The sequence below is a fragment of the Budorcas taxicolor genome, chromosome 8, assembly GCF_023091745.1.
Source record: "Budorcas taxicolor isolate Tak-1 chromosome 8, Takin1.1, whole genome shotgun sequence".
NCBI lineage: Eukaryota > Metazoa > Chordata > Mammalia > Artiodactyla > Bovidae > Budorcas > Budorcas taxicolor.
In genome coordinates, this window is record NC_068917.1 from 20,357,744 (window position 1) to 20,377,774 (window position 20,031).

The 20,031-nt window shown below is 38.5% G+C and overlaps 1 protein-coding gene across 1 annotated transcript in view; it reads right to left on the reverse strand.

The window, feature by feature from the left end:
- Positions 1 to 20,031, reverse strand: part of IFT74 (intraflagellar transport 74) — a 92,565-nt gene that overhangs the window by 37,966 nt on the left and 34,568 nt on the right. The window contains exons 10-12 of the mRNA XM_052645018.1: positions 14,643 to 14,786; positions 13,027 to 13,067; positions 5,046 to 5,125 (exon numbers count right to left, since the gene is read on the reverse strand). Of these exons, the coding sequence (XP_052500978.1) occupies positions 5,046 to 5,125; positions 13,027 to 13,067; positions 14,643 to 14,786 (265 nt within the window). The remainder of the gene's footprint in view (positions 1 to 5,045; positions 5,126 to 13,026; positions 13,068 to 14,642; positions 14,787 to 20,031) is intronic.

Below are 20,031 nucleotides of genomic sequence, written 5' to 3' on the forward strand. Positions count from 1 at the left end.
ACAAACCAGTAAAATGAAGAACATTCAAGATGATTAAACTCTTTAGAAATTCTGGATAAATTTAAAACTTGTAATTTTTTTGTAAAGGTTGAATGTGCACATCTAACCCCTCACCCCACCCCACCCCCAAACTCCTCTAAAATGACAGTAAAAATAATTTTTTAAAGGTCAAACTCCTGGCAATGAGGAATACAGGAAAGGAAACAATAATAATAAAGATCCCCTGGAGGAGGGCATGGCAACCCACTCTAGTATTCTTGCCTGGAAAATCCCATGGACAGAGGAGCCTGGCGGGCTACAGTCCATAGGGTCTCAAACAGTCTGGCAATGTAACTTTTAGCAAACTATAACTTTAAAGACTTAAAAAATGCCTAAATATGATGAATTTAATGAAGCTGTTGGATTACAGGACCACCATTAATACCTAGTAGAGAACATAACTATACCTAAACCAATATCAAAAGATGCCTTTAAAGTTAGAATTATGCAAACCTTTTAAAAGTTTATTTGAAATGCAAACCTTTTAAAAGTTTATTTGAAAATCAAAAGGTTGGAGGAGTACTAATAAAGTCAGACAAGAACAAACACATTTATGGTTTAAATGCTATCTTAACCAGAACCCCTACAAGGCAAAAGGTAGCCAAGCTGGATTATATACAGATGCCATACATGGAAGAAACCAGGTAACATCTAAGAAATTAATAAAATGGGTCAGAAGGAGTAAAGCTAGGGGCAGAGATAAGTATGGACCAGAGAGTCAACCTGATAATCCTCCACATCTTAAGGAGCCTCTTTATTGAAAATCATAAACTGCGAAGGTAGGAATCCTCTAGAAGGTACTAAAACTGTTGCTAATTAATCAAGCTCTCTCTGCATATAAGAGTATATTTGCATATCTTAAGAACTAGAGGGCCAGACTTCCCTGGTGGTCCAGTGGTTAAGAATCTACCTGCCAAAGCAGGGGACATAGATTCGACCCTTGATCTGGGAAGATGCCATATGCTGCACAGCAACTGAACCTGTGCATCACAACTACATAAACTCTCGTACCCAGAGCCCATACCCCACAAAAAGAAAAGCCACCACAATGAGAAGGCCCCATGCCACAACTAGAGAGTGGCCCCTACTCAATGCAGTTACAGAGAGCCCACACACAGTAATGAAGACCCAGTGTAGAAGGAAAAAAAGATTAAATTCTTAAAAGAGAAAGGAAACGAAGTCGCTCAGTCGTGTCTGACTCTTTGCGACCCCATGGACTGTAGCCTACCAGGCTTCTCCGTCCATGGGATTCTCCAGGCAAGAATACTGGAGTGGGGTGCCATTGCCTTCTCCAGGGGATCTTCCCGACCCAGGGATAGAACCCGGGTCTCCCACATTGGAGGCAGACGCTTTAACCCCTGAGCCACCAGGGAAGCTTCTCTTAAAAGAGAACTGCAGGGCCCAAAGAAGTGACTAGAGGCCAATTATCACCTTTAATTGACTCTACAAATCTTTCCCTTCCAAAATACAGGGAAATTCCCTCATGGTCCAGTAGTTAGGACTCTCTGCTCTCACTGTGGCGGGCTGGGGTTCAGTCCTTGGTTGGGCTAACCCTACAAGCTGCAAGGTGTGGCCAAAAATTAATAATAATTTTAAAATATTTAAATAAAATAAGGACTGTTTGATTCATTCCACAAAGATTTATTGAATGCTTATTTTCCCAGGCACTGTGTTGATGAAAGAGGAAACAAGACACAGTCCCTGTCCTGGAGGACATACAGCCTAAGAGAAAGACAAACATCTAAGTAGAAAGTGGTAGTCACGTGGTCAACGCGTTTATGCCAGCCATGTGCTCTGGTAACAGAGGGGGTCATTCACTTAGCCAGGCCCAGAAATAGGCCAGGGAGGGAAGTCAGGGTTAATTATGTTGGACATAAAAGGATACATGAGCTAGATCTTAAAAGATGAGAAGTCAGGGAGATAAATAACAGGGAAAAGAACATTCAAGATAAGGGAATAAATAATAGGAACAAAGGATTGAACGTGAAACAATCCTTTGATATATGGTAAAGGGGGTGAGGTGTGAGGTACCACTGGTATAATAGATTATTATTATTATTATTAGAATGTAAGCGTAGAGATGACAAGGGACAGAAAGGGAGACTGACAATGTACAGGCCAGATTACAGAAGAACTAGAACGCCATACAAAGATTCTTAAATGTTTTCTTGTAGGTCATCGAGAACCACTGTTAAGTAGGAGAACGACAGAAAATCACATTTCACATAAGTCAGTCTGGCATACTGTGGTGGATGAATCTGAGAGGGAGCAAGAATGGAGGTGGGGAGACCAGTTAGTAGACTAGTGCAGTAGTTCAGGCAAGAAATAATGCGATCTGTACCTAACAGAAATCCCTGTGCTGTTCACAATATTCACAGGGTAGTAGAAGAACAGGAAACTCATCCACTGAGAGAGAGATATATGTACACATCATACTTACATATCACATATGTTCTTACATTTACGTATATAAATATGGGCTTCCCAGGTGGCACAGTGGTAAAGAGTCTACCTGCCAATTCAGGAGACACCAGAAACACAGGTTTCATCCCTGGGTCGGGAAGATCTCCTGTAGTAGGAAATGGCAACCAACTCCAGGATTCTTGCCTGGAAAATTCCATGGAAAAAGAAGCCTGGCCAACTATAGTCCATGAGGTCGCAAAGAGCTGGACATGACTGAGCAACTGAGCACACACACACACACACACACACACATGTGTGTGTGTGTGTGTGTGTGTGTGTATAAAATAAAAAAGCATATGTATATATACTTTTTTGCTTTTTTTTTCTTGCTACTATTACATTATAGATTGCATCTTTCTACATTAATCAAAACGGACAGGGAATTCCCTTGTGGTCCAGTGGTTAGGGCTCTGTGCTTGCACTGCAAGGGGGACACGTTCGATCCCTGGTTGGAGAACTGGATACTACAAGCCACAGCACGGCAAGAAAGGACAAAGAATTTTTGAAAAAGAATGTTAGAAAACGAAAAGGAGAAAGCAAGCTACAGTTAAAAGCATTCTATTTATTTTAGAACTGGAATTCCCTGGGGGCTCAGATGGTATAAGAGTCTGCTTGCAATGCGGGAGACCTGGTTCAATCCCTGGGTTGGGAAGATCCCCTGGAGAACAGAGGAACTTTTAGAACTAGCAATTAATAAATTTAAATTTAGAAGGTGGAATATTATTTAAAATGTGTCCTATAAAGTATCTGACAGATTTCTCAGAAATCTGCAATACTAGATCTATATGCACTAAAAGCAATAAAATAATTTAATAAAGAAAATAACATGACCTTAGTGAAACTGCCTTGCCATGTGTACCATCTAATATTCATAAAGCTTAGTGAGGTAGGACCATTATATTTATTTTGCAAATGAGAAAAATGAAAGCTCAGAAAAGTTTACTTTCCTAATAATCAGGGCTTAAAGTTTGTCTGTTTTTAGAGATCTCACTGACATATGAAAGTGAAAGTGAAGTCGCTCAGTCGTGTGACTCTTTGCGACCCTGTGGACTGTAACCTACCAGGCTCCTCCATCCATGGGATTCTCCAGGCAAGAATACTGGAGTGGGTTGCCACTGCCTTCTCCAGGAGATTGTCCCGATCCAAGGATCGAACCAGGGTCTCCCACATTGTAGGCAGATGCTTTAACCTCTGAGCCACCAGGGAAGCCATGTCGTCACATGTAAATAAGACTGTAAGCATTTCACAAGAACATTTTCATTTCACAAATATGGCACTTCATATCAGAAAGCCAAGATTAGGTTTGGGCAATAAAACTAAGACTTTGGGGTCAAAGAGAACTTGGCTTATATCTAGACTCTACCCGTTATTAGTTGTGGGAATATGAGTAACTTCTCTGAGCTTCAACAAGTATAAAAGAGGTTAACGAGGCTTCAAAGGGTTCGATCCCTGGGTTGGGAAGATCACCTGGAGAAGGGAAAGGCTACCCCCTCTAGTATTCTGGCCTGGAGAATTTCATGGACTGTGTAGTCCACGGGGTTGCAAAGAGTCAGACATGACTGAGCGACTTTCACTTTAACAGTAACATCTTTTAGGATTTTAAATAGCTCAACTGGAATTCCATCACTTCCAGTAACTTAAACAGTAATGCTTCTGAAGGCCCACTTGACTTCACACTCTAGGATGTCCAGTTCTAGGTGAGTGACCACATCATCATGTTTATCCAGGTCATTAAGACCTTTTTTATATAGTTGTTCTGTGTATTTTTGCCACTTCTTCTTAATCTGTTCTGCTATACTAGGTATATTATTTACAATACCATACCTAACTCTTAAGAATATATAGTCAAGTGTTGATAATCCAATTAACATATTAACTGGTTTGCAGTTAATATGGGATTAAAGTGCCATAGTAATCCACTTTCCCCCTTTATTAGAGAGAAGCTGGTTAGAAATCTGTAATGCCCAAAGTCTTCCCCCAAACACACACAGACTGTAGCTCCCAAATTCATACCACAGCATTTCCACCCCAAGAGCTCAGGTTCTTGCCTTGATTCTTCAAATGACACTGCTAAGGAAAGGTGACAGAGAACTGGAGTAATCAGTATTTGCTACCTCATTACTGGGCCCTCCGGGGAATAACTTCCTGTACATTTTGTGATATTTATGACTTGATCCTCACTCCTCCACAACTCTACCACATGGCCTATGCTGAAGAAGTATAATTTAGAAATCTGTGAGCAACTTTAACCCATTTTACTTGATTAAAAAAAAAAAACTTCTTGGCAAAACAAAATAAATTCTTGTTATTATACAACCATTTTAAGTTACATACAGCTTTTAGTTGGCTTTAATTCAATACTAACTATATTCAGTATTGTAGTAGTTTAGTATTTTAGCAGTTAAACTTAGTGATATCACAAAGAATTAAATAATAAACCCCAGGCAAAGAGTACCTGAGACCCTAGTACTATATAAATAAATACTGCTATGTATCTATTTTTTAGTCTATTATTATACATCATAAAAATATAAAAAAACTACCTTGGTGTTCTTCTAAATCCATGTCAAGTTGTCTAATTTCTTCATTAAATTGATTTATTTTTTCTTTTATATCTGTTAACCTGTTGAAAATATTATTTAATTAATCTATGGCAGACAATTTTGCTATTCAAAATAAACATTTAGTGATGATGTTACAAAATCTTTAATCTTTTCTAATCTGCAGAAATAATATTGATAAAAATATGCTTTATTCTGAGAATAGTACTATAAATTTTGAGAGAAAAATATTTTTTCATGATTCACCTTTAGAGTACAAGTATATTCCGAGAATGTCAGGTTGCCTGACTTCAACAGCAGACACTTCCCCAAAGTTCTTTTGAATTTTACTTGTGATATTAAGAAAATAAAAAATCTTTAACAACATTCTTTATGTAGGTTTGTATAAACTAAACTAAGTTAGCAAGTTTGTCTGAAAAGTTGGAAAGTAACAGAAAATTTACCATTGAGAGCAGATTATATGTGTTAAAATTTTCACAAAAGCAGTTGTACTTATTACAAAACTATAGTAATCATTAGAAGAACACTAAGATCATAGCATCTGCTCCCATCACTTTATGACAAATAGAAGGGGAAAAAATGGAAGCAATGTCAGATTTTCTTTCCCTGGGCTCCAAAATCATTGCAGACGGTGATTGCAGCCATAGAATTTAAAGATGCTTACTCCTTGGAAGGAAAGTTATGACCAACCTAGATAGTATATTCAAAAGTAGAGACATTACTTTGCCAACAAAGGTCCGTCTAGTCAAGGCTATGGTTTTTCCAGTGGTCATGTATGGATGTGAGTTGGACTGTGAAGAAGGCTGAGCGCCGAAGAATTGATGCTTTTGAACTGTGGTGTTGGAGAAGACTCTTGAGAGTCCCTTGGACTGCAAGGAGATCCAACCAGTCCATTCTGAGGGAGATCAGCTCTGGGATTTCTTTGGAAGGAATGATGCTAAAGCTGAAGCTCCAGTACTTTGGCCACCTCATGCGAAGAGTTGACTCATTGGAAAAGACTCTGATGCTGGGAGGGATTGGGGGCAGGAGGAAGAGGGGACGACAGAGGATTGAGATGGCTGGATGGCATCACCGACTGGATGGACATGAGTCTGAGTGAACTCCGGGAGCTGGTGATGGACAGGGAGGCCTGATGTGCTACGATTAATGGGGTCGCAAAGAGTCGGACACAACTGAGCCACTGAACTGAGCTCCTTGGAAGGAAAGCTGTGACAAACCTAGACAGCACATTAAAAAGCAGAGATGTCACTTCGCTGACAAAGGTTCCTATAGTCAAAGCTATGATTTTTCCAGTAGTCATGTACAAATGTGAGTTGGACCATGGACCATAAAAAAGGTTGAACACCAAAGAACTGATGTTTTTGAATTGTGGTGCCAGAGAAGACTCTTGGGAGTCCCTTGGACTGCAAGGAGATTCAACCAGTCAACCCTAAGGGAAATCAATCCTTTGGGAAAATCAATCCAATATTCTTTGGAAGAACTTATGCTGAACCTGAAACTCCAATATTCCGGCCACCTGATGTGAAGAGCAGACTCACTGGAAAAGGCCCTGATGCTGAGAAAGATTGAAGGCATAAGGAGAAAAGAGGAAGCAGAGGATGAGATGGTTACATAGTATCACCAACTCAATGGACATGAATTTGAGCAAACTCCAGGAGATAATGAAGGACAGGGAGCCTGGCATGCTACAGCCCGTCGGGTTGCAAAGAGTTGGACATGATTAGTGACTGAATAATAACAACAAATAGTGTTACAACAACATCAAGACAGTATGGTACTGGAATAAGAAAAGACATATATAGCCATGGAATAGAATTGTTTTGAGTCTAGAAAAAGGACTGTATCTATATACATTTGTGGGGCCCTAAATGGGAAACCTTAAAAAAAGAAGGGCTAGCTTTGCAGTTTAGAGCTAAGATGGTGCCTGGGGGAAGAGATGAGGGCGTGGCCTAAGTTTGTTAAAACTTTTGATTGGCTCTCTTGATTTCCGTGCATGTGGACAGCGTGTGATCACCATAGACTCCTGTTACAATGAAGCGCATGACGACCTGACCTTTAACGTGATTGGTGCAACGATGGTATATTAAGATTTGACCTTTAACGTGATTGGTCCAACCCTTGCAAACCCCCCCCCCTTGCTTGCCTATATAAACCAAGAGTTTGTGGCAATAAAGCGGAACTGCTTAGACGGAACCCGTCGAGTCTGATTGTCTCTTGCTCGCCGAGGGGCTTGGTTGGCGGACAGCAGGCTCACCTCTCCTTAGGACCTCTCGGCTTTGCTGAGGGAAGTTCCACTGCCTCTCTCTTTCTGCGGAGCGCCCCCCCCCGCATACATTGATTTTTGACAAAGGTACCAAAACAGTTCAACAGAGGAAGAACATTAAACAACATTTGTTGAAAGAATATTTCAACAAATGGTACTGGGACAGCTGGAAATGCACAAGGAAAAGAATACAACTGGACTCCTACCTCATACCATTCACAAAAGTTAATGGATCACAGATCTAAACATAAGAACTGCACTATAAAACAGTTAAATAAAAGTAAAACATAAGTATAAGTCTTTGTGAACTTGAATTAGGCACTGGTTTCTTGACACCAAAAGCACAAGCAACAAAAGAAAACAAACCAGACATCATCAAAATGTAAAATTTCTGTGTTTCAATGAAAACCATAAAGTAAGTAAAAAGCAAATCCACATAATGGAAGAAAAATTTTGCAAGTTATTTACCTGATGAGAGAGTCTATTTAGAATATATAAAGAACTCTTACAATTCAATAAGACAATAAATGGACTCCTTTGACAGTCCAGTGGTTAAGACACTGCACTTCCAATGGAAGGGACTCCAGTTCAATCCTTGGTCAGGGAACTAAGATTCTGTGTGGCATGGACAAAAATAAATTAATAATTCAATTTAAAATTGGGAGGACTTCCCTGGTGGCCCAGTGGTTAAGAATTTACCTGTCAATGCTGGGGACATGGGTTCAATCACCAGTCTGGGAACTAAGATCCCACACGCCATGGGGCAACTAAGTCCATGAGCTACACCTACCAAGCTCCCACACCCTAGAGACTGTGCTCCAAAGCAAGAGAAGTTACTGTAAGGAGAAGCCCATTGCATTGCACCTAGAGAGTGGCTCCCGCTCTCCACAACTAGAGAAAGCCAGAATACAGCAACGAAGAGCCCACACACTGTAAGGAAGAACCAACGCAGCCAAAACACAAAGAAAATTTATAAAACTGAATGAAAAAAATGGGAAAAGAATATGAACAGATATTTTTCCAAAGAATATATACATATGACGAATAAATGCATAAAAAAAGGTTCAACATCATTCATTAGTCATCAGGAAAATCCAAATCAATGAGATACCACTTCACACACACAATAATGGCTATAATAATAAAAAAAAAGGTAATAACAAGGGTTGATAAAGTCATGGAGAAACTGGAATACTTAGTTACTGCTGGTGAAAATGTAAAATGGTTTAGCAGCATTGGAAAATAGTCTGGCACCTCCTGAAAAAGTTAAATATAAAGTTATTGTGTGAATCAGCACTCCCAGGTAAATTCCACTCTTGGTAAATACACAAGAGAAGCAAAAATATATGTCCACACAAGAAATTGTACATGAATCTTCATACCAGCATGATCCATCATAGCCAAAAAACAGAAACAATCCAAATGTCAATTAATGAATGGATAAATAAATATGGTCTATCCATGCAATGGGATATTATTTGGCAATAAAAAGAAATGAAATACTGATACATGCTACAACATAGATGAACCTTCAAAACATTTAGTTCAGTCCAGTCACTCAGTCGTGTCCAACCCTTTGTGACCCATGGACCGCAGCACACCAGGCCTCCCTGTCCATAACCAACTCCCGGAGTTTACCCAAACTCATATCCATTGAGTTGGTGATGCCATCCAACCATCTCATCCTCTGTCGTCCCCTTCTCCTCCCGCCTTCAATCGTTCCCAGCATCACGCTCCTTTCAAATGAGTCAGTTCTTCACATAAGGTGGCCAAAGTATTGGGAGTTTCAGCTTCAGCATCAGTCCTTCCAATGAATATTCCAGACTGATCTCCTTTAAGATGGACTGGTTGGATCTCCTTGCTGTCCAAAGGACTCTCAAGAGTCTTCTCCAACACCACTGTTCAAAAGCAACAATTCTTTGGTGCTCAGCTTTCTTTATAATCCAACTCTCACATCCATACATGACTACTGGAAACACCATAGCTTTTACTAGACTGACCTTTGTTAGCAAAGTAATGTCTCTGCTTTTTAATATGCTGTCTCGGTTGGTCATAGGGCTTCCCTGGTGGCTCAGAGGGTAAAGCATCTGCCTGCATGGTGGGAGATGCGAGTTCGATCCCTGGGTTGGGAAGATCCCCTGGAGAAGCAAATGGCAACCCACTCCAGTATTCTTGCCTGGAGAATCCATGGACAGAGGAGCCTGGTAGGCTACAGTCCACAGGGTCACAAAGAGTCGGACACTACTGAGTGACATCACTTTCTTTCTTTTTCTTCCTTTCTAGTTTGGTCGTAACTTTTCTTCCAAGGAGCTAGTGTCTTTTAATTTCATGGCTGCAGTCACTATCTGCAGTGATTTTGGAGCCCAAAAAAATAAAGTCTGACACTGTTTCCACTGTTTCTCCATCTATTTCCCATGAAGTGATGGGACCAGATGCCATGATCTTACTTTCTGAATGATGAGCTTTAAGCCAACTTTTTCACTCTCCTCTTTCACTTTCCTCAAGAGGCCCTTTAGTTCTTCTTCACTTTCTGCCATAAGGGTGGTGTCATCTGCATATCTGAGGTTATTGATATTTCTTCCGGCAATCTTGATTCCAGCTTGCGCTTCATCAAGCCCAGCATTTCTCATGATGTATTCTGGATATGTTAAATAAGCAGGGTGACAATATACAGCCTTGATGTATTCCTTTCCTGATTTGGAACCAGTCTGTTGTTCCATGTCCAGTTCTAACTGTTGCCTCTTGTCCTGAATACAGATTTCTCAGGAGACAGGTCAGATGGGCTGGTATTCCCATCTCTTTCAGAATTTTCCACAGTTTATTGTGATCCACACAGTCAAAGGCTTTGGCACTGTCAATAATGCAGAAGTAGATGTTTTCCTGGAACTCTCTTCCTTTTTCCGTGATCCAACAGATGTTGGCCATTTCGTTTCTGGTTCCTCTGTCTTTTCGAAAACAAGCTTGAACATCTGGAAATTCATGGTTCATGTACTGTTGAAGCCTGGCTTGGAGAATTTTGAGCATTACTTTGCTAGCGTGTGAGATGAGGGCAACTGTGTGGTACTTTGAGCATTCTTTGGCATTGCCTTTCTTTGGGATTGGAAGGAAAACTGAGCTTTTCCAGTCCTGTGGCCACTGCTGAGTTTTCCAAATTTGCTGGCATACTTAGTGCAGCACTTTCACAGCATCATCTTTCAGGATTTGAAACAGCTCAACTGGAATTCCATCACCTCCACTAGCTTTGTTCATAGTGATGCTTTCTAAGGCCCACTTGACTTGGCTTCCAGGATGTCCAGCTCTAGATGAGTGATCACACCATCGTGATTATGTGGGTCCTGAAGATCTTTTTTGTATAGTTCTTCTGTGCATTCTTGCCACCTCTTCTTAATATCTTCTGCTTCTGTTAGGTCCATACCATTTCTGTCCTTTATTGTGCCCACCTTTGCATGAAACGTTCCCTTGGTATCTCTAATTTTCTTGAAGAGATCTCTAGTCTTTCCCATTCTATTGTTTTCCTCTATTTCTTTGCATTGATTATTGAGGAAGGCTTTCTTATCTATCCTTGCAATTCTTTGGAAGTCTGCATTCAAATGGGTATATCTTTCCTTTTCTCCTTTGCTTTTCACTTCTCTTCTTTTCATAGCTATTTGTAAGGCCTCCTCAGACAACCATTTTGCCTTTTTGCATTTCTTTTTCTTGGGGATGGTCTTGATCACTGCCTGCTGTACAACATCATGAACCTCCGTCCATAGTTCTTCAGGCACTGTGTCTATCAGATCTAATACCTTGAATCTATTTGTCACTGCTCCTGTATAATCATAAGGGATTTGATTAAGGTCATACCTGAATGGTCTAGTGGTTTTCCCTACTTTCTTCAATTTAAGTCTGAATTTGGCTTAAAGAGTTCATGATCTGAGCCACAGTCAACTCCTTGTTTTTGCTGACTGCATAGAGCTTCTCTATCTTGGGCTGCAAAGAATATAATCAATCTGATTTCGGTATTGACCATCTGGTGATGTCCATGTGTAGAGTCTTCCCTTCTGTCGGAAGAGGGTATTTGCTATGACCAGTGCATTCTCTTGGCAAAATTCTATTAGCCTTTGCCCTGCTTCACTGTGTACTTCAAGCCCAAATCTGACTTCCTACTTTTGCATTCCAGTCCCCTATAATGAAAAGGACATCTTTTTTGGGTGTGAATTCTAGAAGGTCTTGTAGGTCTTCATAGAACCATTCAACTTCAGCTTCTTCAGCAATATTGATTGGGGCACAGACTTGGATTACTGTGATACTGAATGGTTTGCCTTGGAAACGAACAGAGATTATTCTATTGTTTTTGAGATTGCATCCAAGTACTACATTTCGGACTCCTGTTGACTATGATAGCTACCCCATTTCTTCTAAGAAATTCTTGTCCACAGTAGTACATATAATGGTCATCTGAGTCAAATTCACCCATTCCAGTCCATTTAGTTCACCAATTCCTAAAATGTCAATGTTCACTTTTGCCATCTCCTGTTTGACCACTTCCAATTTGCCTTGATTCGTGGACTTAACATTCCAGGTTCCTATGCAATATTGCTCTTTACAGCATCAGACTTTACTTCCATCACCAGTCACATCCACAACTGGGTGTTGTTTTTGTTTTGGCTCCATCCCTTCATTCTTTCTGGAGTTATTTCTCCACTATCTCTAGTAGCATACTGGGCACCTACCAACCTGGGGGGTTCATCTTTCAGTGTCCTATCTTTTTGCCTTTTCACACTATTCATGAGGTTCTCAAGGCAAGAATACTGAAGGGTTTGCCATTCCCTTCTCCAGTGGACCACATTTTGTCAGAACTCTCCACCATGACCCATCCATTCTAGGTGGCCCTACGTGGCATGGCTCATTCATTGAGTTAGACAAGGCTGTGGTGTTCAGATTTGATAGTTTTCTGTGATTGTGGTTTTCTGCCCTCTGATGGAGAAGGATAAGAGGTTTATAGAAGCTTATGGGAGAGACTGAAGGGGAAACTGGGTCTTGTCCTGATGGGTGGGGCCATGCTCAGTAAATCTTTAATCTAATTTTCTGTTGAAGGGTGGGGCTGTGTTCCCTCCACATTATTTGACCTGAGGCCAAACTATGGTGGAGGTAATGAAGATAACGGTGACCTCCTTCAAAAGGTCCCATGCACTTGCACTGGTACACTCAGTGTCCCCAACCATAACGGAAACATGCTAAGTCTAAGAATCCAGCCACACAGGACTATACATTGTATGCTTTCATTTATATGAATGTCCAGAACAGGCTAACCTATAGAGACATAAAGCAGAGTGGTTGCCTAGGACTGGGAATTGGGGATGAGAGGTGTGATGGGATATGGGTTGTTAGTGGGGTGAGTGAAGTGTTTGAAAATTGACTGAGGTGGTGGTTACACAATTCTGTGAATATACTAAAAACCTCTGAATTGTACACTTTAAATACGTGAATTGTATAGTATGTATTACATCACAATAAAGCTGTTTTTAAAAAGTAATTATACTATGTAATGGCTCCTAACTAAACATTCAAAGAATTATTTAAAGCTATAAATAAAACTGAAAGCTGCATTGTCACTATGAACCACTGAAAAAAAAGACTAACAATATGCATCTCTTATACACTTACACAATTTAAAAGATAAGAAATGAATGTAAAATGTCCTAATGTAAATGTACTTACTGCCGCTCCATGCTGGCTATTTCCTGATTATCTTCTTTAACCTATAAATGTATAAAGAGAAAACAGAATTTAAAGAACTGTTCATTGTTAGGCCATCTTAAAGAGATTTTCCTTCTAAGGCATGTACTGAAATGTCAAATCTAGTCTCTTTCTTTTAACTTATTTCTTACAATTCAAGCTTTTAAGTTAAAAGGAACATCACTGGGGAACTAGTCACAGATTTTTCTTTCCTCCTCAAAGGAAGAGTGGTGACTGATATATCCATACCTATCCAACAAAGCACAATCAGATTAATACATTTTCAGGACCGAATCAGTTTAAATAAATATCTAGGATGTTTGAGCCTGTCTCCCTACCCTTGCTCCCCATCTTACCTACTCCCAACCCACACACAAAGTAGGGTTGCCAGATTTAGCAATCCTCATTACATTTCAATTTCAGAAAAACAATGAGTAACTTTTGTGGTATGTATATACTATGCAGTATTTGGAATACACTTATCATCTTTATGTATATATTTATTCTGAAAGATTATTCATTGCTTATCTGAAATTCAAATTTAACTTAATCATTCTATATTTTATTTAGCAATTCCATCCCGGGATCATTCTTTAGTCCCCTGCCTTCAATGATCTCTTTCCAAGGAGTTTCAGAGATACTAGATTATAGTACCTTTATAGAATGATTCTAATACTTAAATAGCTCCTGTGTGTGCTAAGTCGCTTCATTTGTGTCTGACTCTTTGTGACCCTATGGACTTAGCCCACCAAGCTCCCCTGTCCATGGGATTCTCCAAACAAGAATATGGAGAGGGTTGCCATGCCTTCTTCCAAGAGATTTTCCTAACCCAGGGATCAAACCTGCGCCTCTTGTGTCTCCTACACTGGCAGGCAGGTTCTTTACCACTAATTCCACCTGGGAAGCTTGAGGTGATCCTTACTGTTCTTACAAACCCACTGGATTCAATCTAAGACCACACAGGAGTCCCATTTACAGGTTATTCACTAGAGTTGTTTCCCAAATATATAGGGTCCTAAGGGCTATCTGTTTAGGGTGTTTTAGGGTGTCTCAGGATAAATAATAGGCTAAATTAAAGCCAGCCTTGGGGCAGTAAGAAAACTACTGAACACATGTGATACAACATGCTGACATACTGTGATTTCACAGGACATTTTAAATCCATTCACTTTCATCCAGGCACTGATAGAAATAACCACATAAAGTCATCAGCCTTGGGACACTTAATTTTCTAAATATGAGGCCTAAAGCATATAAAGGAATACATTTTCTGTAAGACTGTCTAATTATTTACTAACCAATAAGAAGAGTTTTTCTTGTAAGGAACCAAGACATGAAAAAATGATCAAATATGGATGAAGACCATACAAAATTAGGATTTAAGTAAGAAAAAATAAAAAGTTTTTATGTGAGAAATGACTTATCTAGATTTTCTTGGTCAAGCAGTTCATATTAATTTAGGTGGAGTTTGCTTTTTACTGTTTTGTTTTTTAAATAAGCTTACTGGCTTTCTGTTCAATGCATATGCCTTAAATAAAACAACTGTATACATTTACCAAATCCTGACATTTTAAAATAAGTATGTTTGCTTTCCCTACCTGCTTGAGTAATCTCTCTCTTTCTTCCATTGGAGATCCTATATTTTTGTCTTCTGCAATCATCTGGTCTCGATGGGACTCCAACTCATAAAGTTTTTCATGTAACAATACAGCCTCCTGTTTTACCTGGGAGTGTGCTATTTCCTAAAGAGAATAAAAAAAAAAATTTTAGTATTTTATCAAAAACTATTCAAATAGTTTCCAGTTTATAACTAAGGACAAATTTAAACTACCAGCTTCTTTAAATAGAGATATCAAGTATCTATAAAACTCAAGAATGCTACAAATTCTAAACACTGAAGAAGAAAAATAAATCCCTATATACGTGTGTAAGCTATTCAGTCTAAGATTCACAAGAAGGTGGTAACTTAAGTTTATTTTAGTTTCTAAATATAAGAACTAAACAAAGATATAGACATCTCTACCAGTGGGAAGATAATAAAGAAAATGAAATGATGTATGTATAACTTGAACCACAAAACCCAATCCAAAGTCCAAAGAACTGATCTCTAGAAGTAAGATATTTTCCCCTAAATAGATCATATATAAGCTTTCCTACAATGTTATGGGTTGAATTATATCCCCCAAAAATATACGTTGAAGTCCTAATCTCCAGCACCTGTGAATGTGACCTAATTTGAAATGCAGTCTGTGCAGATTTAATTAAGTTCTGATATCCTGAGGTCATTAAGGTGAACCTTAATCCAGCATAACGGCTGTCTTCATTGAAAAAGATAAAAACAGAGATACATGAGGATAAAAACAGAGATACATACACACACACACAGATACATGAGGAGAATGCCATTTGATGATACTGGCAAAGAATAGAGTGATACAGATACAAGTTAAGAAACAAATACCAAGGATTGACAGCCAGCACCAGAACCTAGGAATAGGCAAGGAAGGATTCTACCTAGTGTTCCAGAGGAAGCAAATCTCTGCTGATACTTTAAGACCTTTAGCCTCCAGAAGTATTAGAATATTTCTTCTGTTGTTTTATGTCACTCAGTTTGTAATACTTTATTATAGCAGCACTAGGAAACTAGTAAAAATGAGTAGTAAAATGATCATGTATTCACCACTGTTCTACTGTTCACAAAGAGAAAATAAGGGACAGGATAATTTCAAAAGAAAATAAAAAGAGCTAGGGGTGTTAGTGGTGATTATAATGATGAAAATGACATTTGAAGCTACTATTTAATGAGCATGTATTCTGTGGCAGGCACTATACTTCAAATTCTTTATATACCTTATATATATACTTTATACTTAATATGTTCTTATATGTAAAGTATAGACTTTATACTTCATATTCTCTTAACACTCAAAGTAACTCTGTAAGACAGTACCATTAATTCTGTTTTACACATGTGAAAATTGATTATCTGAGATCTAAAGAATTTTTCTAAGTTAACAAAAATAAAAGTTAATGCTGATATCTGAAACCAGGCCCACAGCATTAACAAGATTTTTAAGAGGGAAGAAAGAGCTCCTCCTTTTTGAAAGCAAAAGAGAAAGAATAATAAAAAAGGGAAAAATTGAACAAGAGGAAATGTCTGAAAGTCCATAGGCAAAGGGTTATATACACAGCTTAAGTGCGGTTTTGGACCATGAATTTTAAATCATTATAACTAAGCTCAAACACATCTTTATTAATGAAAATAGGTACAACACATTTTTGCTAACAAGAAATAAGTTTGTTTATTCCTGTAGCATAAAAATCTGTGCTTCAGGATTCAACTAGCTCTTGGAAAGCATTTTCTGCCTCCTGCTGGTTGTGGAAGCATTTTCCCTGCAAAAAGTTGTTGAAATGCTTGAAGAAGTGGTAGTCGGTTGGTGAAAGGTCAGGTGAATATGATGCATGAGGCAAAACTACATAGCCCCAATTGTTCAACTACTGAATCACTGGTTGTGCAACATGGGGTCAGGCATTGTCGTGGCAAAGAATTGGGCCCTTTCTGTTGAATCCTTTCTGGATTCAGAAAGCTGTAGAGGATCAGATGGGCTGCAGACCACCAAACAGTGACTAAGACCCTTTTATGGTATAAGTTTGGTTTGGGGAAGTGTTTTGAAGCTTCTTCTCAGTCCCACCACTGAACTGGTTGTCACCAGTTGTCACATAAAATTCACTTTTCATTGCATGTCACAATCCAATCGAGAAATAGTTGTTCTGTAGAATAAGAGAAGACAACACTTCAGGATGATGATTTTTTTGATTTTTGGTCAGTTCACAAGGCACCCACTTATCGAGCTTTTTCACCTTTCCAATTTGCTTCAAATGCTGAATGACTGCAGAATGGTTGATGTTGAGTTCTTAGGCACTTTCTTGTGTAGATTTAAGAGGATCAGCTATGATGATAGATCTCAGTTGGTTGTTGTCAATTTCCAATGGCTGGCCACTGCACTCCTCATCTTCAAGGCTCTCATCTTCCTTGCAAAACTTCTTGAATCACCACTGCACTGTATATCTGTTAGCAATTCCTGGCCAAATGCAATGCTGATGTTGTGAGTTGTGTCTGCTGCTTTATGACCCATTTTGAACTCGAATAAAAAAAAATCCTCACATTAAAAAAACTGCTCCAATTTGCTTTTTGTCTAACATCCTTTCTATATTCTAAAATAAATATAAATAGCAAGTAATAAGTCATTAGCAAGAAAACATGAAGTGAGAAATATGCATTAAAATGATGTATAACATAACCACATTTATTCAAGAATGTATTCCAATATCAAATGGCAAATTTCAACAATCCAAAGCCACAATTACTTTTGCACCAACTTAACAATATATTAGCTTTAGGTGAAAAGTCATGATAATAAAACATCAATAGAAAAACATGCAGACATCTTGAGGTATCCCTCTTCACAGTATCTTCCCCTTCCATTTTACTTAACCACTTATAGACATGTTCAAATTTCATCTTGATAAAACCATTCCTGAAGACTCAAGCTCATGTTGATCCTTCACCTGATTTTTTTTCACACCCCTGTGAACTGAATCAACAATACTTAGCACAGTAGTGAGCATACAGCAGATACTAAATACTTGTTGACTGATATTTGACATAATGTTTTTTTTAATTTTTATTTTTACTTTATTTTACAATACTGTATTGGTTTTGCCATACAATGACATGAATCCACCACGGGTGTACATGCATTCCCAAATATGAACCCCCCTCCCACCTCCCTCCCCATAACATCTCTCTGGGTCATCCCCGTGCACCAGCCCCAAGCATGCTGTATCCTGCATCAGACATAGACTGGTGATTCAATTCTTACATGATAGTATACATGTTTCAATGCCATTCTCCCAAATCATCCCACCCTCTCCCTCTCCCTCTAAAAGTCCGCTATACACATCTGTGTCTTTTTTGCTGTCTTGTATACAGGGTCATCATTGCCATCTTTCTAAATTCCATATATATGTGTTAGTATACTGTATTGGTGTTTTTCTTTCTGGCTTACTTCACTCTGTATAATCAGTTGTTTTAAACCCACAAAGGAATCCAGCTAAGGTTAAACAGAATTAGGATTTACATTTTCTTCATTTGAGAATATTGTAACATTTCTTTAAATTCACGTAGTTTTAGGCAGATATGTACTAATGCCAAAAAGAGTGAAATAAAAAAAATTTATTTCAAAAAAGAAATAAAAGGAATCCAGATCAGAAAAGAAGTAAAGCTCTCACTGTTTGCAGATGACACTATACTATACATAGAAAACCCTAAAGATACTATCAGAAAATTACTAGAGCTAACCAGTGAATTTAGCAAAGTCACAGGATACAAAATCAATACACAGAAATCACTTGCATTCCTATATACTAACAATGAAAAATCAGAAATAAAAATTAAGGAATTCATTACTGCAACAAAAACATATAAAATATCTAGGAATAAACCTATCTAAGGAGGCAAAAATTACTATATATAGACAATTATAAGACACTGGTGAAAGAAATCAAAGACAACATAAACAGATGGAGAGATATTCCATGTTCCTGGGTAGGAAGAATCAATACTGTGAAAATGACTATACTACCAAATGCAGTCTACACCTTCAATGCAATCCCTATCAAATTACCAATGACATCTTTATAGAACTAGAACAAAAAATTTCACATTTCATATGGAAACACAACCCCAAATGGCCAAAGCAGTCTTGAGAAAGAAGAATGGAGCTGGAGGAATCAACCTTCCTGACTTCAGATTATACTACAAACCTACAGTCATCAAGACAGTATGGTACTATCACAAAAAACAGAAACATAGACCAATGGAACAAGATAGAAAGCCCAGAAATAAACCCATGCACCTAAGGATACCTTATTTTTGACAAAGGAGGCAAATGATGGATTGATTAATGCATGCTGTTAATGAATAAATGGGGAAATATACACTTTCATACATTGGGATTAGGAGTATAAAACAAAACAAGCTTTTTGGAAGGCAATTTGGCAATGTCACAACATTTAGAAGTTTGTAACTTTCTACCCAATGTGGGAAATTTATCTTAAGATATACTCACAGTAACTCAACAAAAAAATGTATATTTTTACTACCACATTGTTTTATAATCTTAAAAAACTATGAAAAACCTAGTCATCTACAGGGCTGTGCTATATATAATCATACAATGCAGTACAGTGTAGTAATTTCAAATAATGAGGAAGATACTTTAAGAGTTGATATGAACAGATATTTGAGAGAGAATGTTATATTAAAAAAAAAAAAAAGATAGGCTGCAGAAAGCATATCCAGTGTATACCCGACTTGAGGTTTTTCTCAACAGTAAAACAAAGATAGGATTAGAGGATTGTTGTGAAGGTAAAATGACAATGAGCACATAATAAGCACTCAGCAAATGTAAGCGAGACTGTCTAGAAAGAGAGAAAGGAAACAGGCATTTTTACATTCATCTTTTGTAATATTTTATAACAAATACGTTTTGTGAACTTTAAAATGTTTTTCGCTCAGTTGTGTCCGACTCTGCAACCAGGCTCCTCCCTCCATTGGATTCTCCAGGCAAGAGTACTGGAGTGGGTTGCCATTTCCTTCTCCAGGGGATCTTCCCGACCCAGGGATCGAACCCGGGTCTCCCGCATTCCAGGCAGATGCCTTACCCTTTGAGCCCCCAGAGAAGCCCTTAAAATGCTTTAGATCAATAATAAAGCAAATGTGAGCTTTTACATCTTTAATGAACTGATCTCCCCTTCTTCATTTGTTTTTAGTCTCTTGTTCACGTTTCTAAATTACCATTAGATTTTGTGTGCCTCAGCAGGCACCCTGATTTTTGTACAGGTAGGTACTCAATAACTGAATCTGCCATGATGTGCTAAGTCACTTCAGTCATGTTCTGACTCTTTGAGACCCTTTGGACTGCA